This window comes from Sinocyclocheilus anshuiensis, unplaced genomic scaffold, assembly GCF_001515605.1.
Source record: "Sinocyclocheilus anshuiensis isolate Anshui unplaced genomic scaffold, SAMN03320099.WGS_v1.1 scaffold587, whole genome shotgun sequence".
Classification (NCBI taxonomy): Eukaryota; Metazoa; Chordata; class Actinopteri; order Cypriniformes; family Cyprinidae; genus Sinocyclocheilus; species Sinocyclocheilus anshuiensis.
In genome coordinates this window covers 380,570-384,428 of record NW_015552579.1, presented here as the reverse complement: position 1 = coordinate 384,428, position 3,859 = coordinate 380,570, and the positions used below count along the sequence as shown (strand labels likewise).

Genomic DNA, 3,859 nt, shown 5'->3' with positions numbered 1-3,859 from the left:
TCAGCACAATAATCTATGAGACTGATCTGATGTGCTTCATATCACTGACAGCCAGCAGATGGCAGATTTCTCTTTTAAACCGATTACAGTTATGCAACGTGACACTGAACATGATGTAATTTAAAGCTTAAAATGCTTTTGTGGTCATTTTTGACATCACTTTAAATCATCATTTAATTAAATTAACATTTAATTAGCCTACATTGAAGCAAACACAAAACATTTCACTAGGAACAGATTAAAATAATAAAAAAAAAACCCCACTGTCATAGTATTAAATGTAACCCTAACCGATACAAAGACATAATGACTTTAAAAATCGTCTAAACTCACTGGAAAATAAATAGTGATGTTTTGAACGTTTTCAGTGTGAAAGATTAAAAGATTAAGATTTAAGGCTGTACAGTCTGAATAATCATAAAGGAAGAAACTGCTTTTAAATTGGCTTAGTGGGAAGAAATTGAATCAAAGATATCATTAACCAGTACTGGACTTTCCTGTGTCTATACTGGAGCTAGAAGTGGTTGTTGGGCAGTTTTGCATGGCCAGCAGGTCTGAAAATGAGAAATTGAGATTGTGGAACAGAAAATGTACTGCATTAATGACTCTGTGCAAGAAAAAAAAACAAAAATCTATATATTGAGAAAATCGCCTTTAAAATTGTCCAAATGAAGTTCTTAGCAATGCATATTACTAATCAAAAATTAAGTTTTCATATATTTACGGTAGGAAATTTACTAAATATCTTCATGGATCATGATTAAACATGACTAAATATCCTAATGATTTTTGGCATAAAAGTAAAATCGATCATTTTGACCCATACAATGTATTTTTGGCTATTGCTACAAATATACCCCAGCGACTTAAGACTGGTTTTGTGCTCCAGTGTCACATATTATATATGGAAATATTTAAATGTAAAATTAAATTAGAGTCCTCCCATGGGGCTCGGTTAATGACCAAACCCCTTTTTCATTTGTTTAGTATTTCACATTTTCAAAATGCCACCTATAGGTGCTCTCTACTCCAGGTATGTTCTTATTAATAATATAATGTATAAAATCTAGGTAATATATAGCTTATTCTTATAAATCAGTCCACATATTTGCTTGTGTGTTTGCCTTTAGGAATAGTTTAATTGTTCTGAAATAAATAATCGTGTAGTATTGAAATTGTACAGTTACTATTGCAAATGGAATTTGCACATTTATGATTCCTGTGACACTATATAATTGTGGATTTTATTTAATTGACTGTGTTCAAGACATAAATTCAACTAAGAGTAATTGTGTGCAATTGCTTATTTGTTCCAAAACATATTGGTCCATTATCAATTTTTCAAAAAATGTGCAGTTAAAAATGACCATTATCTATTGCAGTATGCATGATTTAAAGGTGGATGTGACTTACGGTTGCAATAAAAAATTGTGATGATCAGCAGAATGAGGAGAAGAACACAACCAGAGGCCAGAGATGACAATATCCAAATCGCACAGTTAATGCTGGGCTTGACTGTGAACATAAACACGTCCACACACACACACACACACACACACACATATATATATATATACAGTATATATACCTATGATGTATACATATATGCTATGTATATAAATATATAGTCAAACAAACCTTGTCCTGAACATTTACACTGTGATTTTGTCGTAGCCATCGGTGGTGTTGGAGCAAATTTCGTTGATAATGGAGCAATCTTTGGAGGTGGTGTTGTTGGATCTATAACAAAGATATAAGCAAAAGGATTATGGACACAAATATGATCCTCTATATTCTTTTTTTTTTTTTTTTACATTTTCAGTGAAAATGTCTAAACAACTTTAAAACAAGATCAATTTGAGAATCAAACATTGTAATATACTAAGGATTGTTTTCAGAGAATATATCTTAAAGTTTAAACTCTGTACTCCATTAGCATTGTTTTAAACATAAACCTTACTGTTTTTCTTCTCTTTTCGTTTTTGTGAAATCTATGCTCGCAACAAAACCAATCAATTTGTCAATGAGGTAACAAAAAATAACTTAATTCAAGACACATTCCCATTAAATGATTAATGAAAACAAATTATTATTGTGTGTAATTTTGCTTCTCAATTAAATTTCTTGTTTTATGTGTGTTATATATGAAAAACTGTGGAAAAAACTCAATAAAGAATATTTTTGGCAGTATATTTTACATGACTCTTTTGAAGAGTCTGCAGACAAATGCAGATGTGATCACTAAGCAAAATAATTCAATTCATCATAATGTTTAGAAAAAGCATTTTCTCACCTGGTTCTCCATTAATTTCAGTCAGCTCTCCAAAGATGAGTTTATTGTTGTTCATGGCTGCGCAGGTGTAGAAACCACTGTCTGTCTTTTTATCGAAAGACTGAATAGCTAAACTAACCTTACCACTTTTGTTCACTTTGTATTTTGTCTGATTAACATTACCCTTTACATCTGTGCTTTTAACAGTGAACAGATACTTTGCACCACTTCTGTTTATTTGAAACCAGAATGTAATGACGCCGGGTTTGGGGTCACAATTGACTGGTACCTCCTCTCCTTTTCGGTAGATGGTATTTGCAAAGTCCCCTATAGACAAAGCAAAAGTTTTAGATGAAGTAAAACAAGACTTTAATCCATGTGAGAACCAACATAATCTAGAACAGATTTAAATAAAAAACTAAAATTATTTTATTCATGTGGGTTGTTCAAAAGTCATACAAGTCTGAACTGAATTCTTCTGCACTCAGTGATGCAGAAATAGAATTAACTTGTTTTACTATAGAATTCACTGAAACTTAGCTCTTCATACATTTAAACATACCAATAGGAATATATATATATATATATATATATCATAATTTATGTACTGTATCATAACTTCCATTCCATTTCTATGTTAAAAAAATAGCTAAAAGTTTAATTTAAAAAAGTATTATTTTACAGAAATAAAACCCACAATAAAATGACTGTAAATTGGCTGTATATATTTTTTTTTTTACAAATATTAACTTCTAGGCAAAATTTGAGTCATTATTTGATTTGTATTTGATTTGCTCTGTTCAAATGATCGCAAGCGATCTGTCAATCTCACACACTCATTCCTAAAATATTTCCTATCATGTAACCGCAATATATATTATATACAAGAAAATGTTCTACTTACCATTGAAGAGGGACAAAATCACAAAAAATCCAATGCATATTTGATTCATGTTTTCAATTCTCAGCACAGACATTCAGTTCTTCTATAACACCAGGAACAAAACAACTAAAAGGATGAAAAAAAATCTCCCCGTCTGCCCCTCCCAAACCCTGACTTTCATTTTCATGGTTTTCAACTGAGAAATTGTACTTAAGAGATTAAATGTTGAAATGTATACTTTTTGCTACTAAAATACATAAACCTTTTATAAAATATGGAAAATCAAAAATGGTCCAGGAAAAAAAAATTAAACATGAATAAAGAAAATTAAATGACTGCTTGATGGACAAGCGGTCCACATACATTCATCAAAATGTAGAAATACAAATCAAATTTTAGTGTACATAAAAGTATACCACTTAGATCAAGTAAGGATAAGGTTTATTTCTTATCATTTCTCTACTTTTCTGCCTAAATTAGTTAAAATCCTGTGAATAGATCTATTTGAAAAACAATTTCTGTATAAATGCATAGAAAACAGACGCATAGATAGATAGATACTATCTATCTATCTATCTATCTATCTATCTATCTATCTATCTATCTATCTATCTATCTATCTATCTATCTATCTATCTATCTATCTATCTATCTATCTATCTATCTATCTATCTATCTATCTATCTATCTATCTATCTATCTAT

The 3,859-nt window shown here is 30.3% G+C and overlaps 1 protein-coding gene across 2 annotated transcripts; it reads right to left on the bottom strand.

Moving 5' to 3' along the window:
• Nucleotides 1-1,299: 1,299 nt before the first annotated feature.
• On the bottom strand, nt 1,300-3,247 carry LOC107665235 (T-cell surface glycoprotein CD8 alpha chain). Of its 2 annotated transcripts, XM_016456035.1 has the most exons (5): nt 3,177-3,247; nt 2,294-2,599; nt 1,715-1,740; nt 1,639-1,682; nt 1,485-1,515 (listed from the first exon to the last, which is right to left on the bottom strand). In XM_016456035.1, the coding sequence occupies exons 1-4, from the start codon at nt 3,223-3,225 to the stop codon at nt 1,653-1,655; spliced, it is 411 nt and encodes a 136-aa protein (XP_016311521.1). In that variant the 5' UTR covers nt 3,226-3,247; the 3' UTR covers nt 1,485-1,515; nt 1,639-1,652. The 2 variants fall into 2 exon arrangements, with proteins under 2 accessions (XP_016311520.1, XP_016311521.1); XM_016456034.1 differs by having other exon boundaries at nt 1,300-1,515; nt 1,639-1,740.
• Between the last annotated feature and the right edge of the window lie 612 nt (nt 3,248-3,859).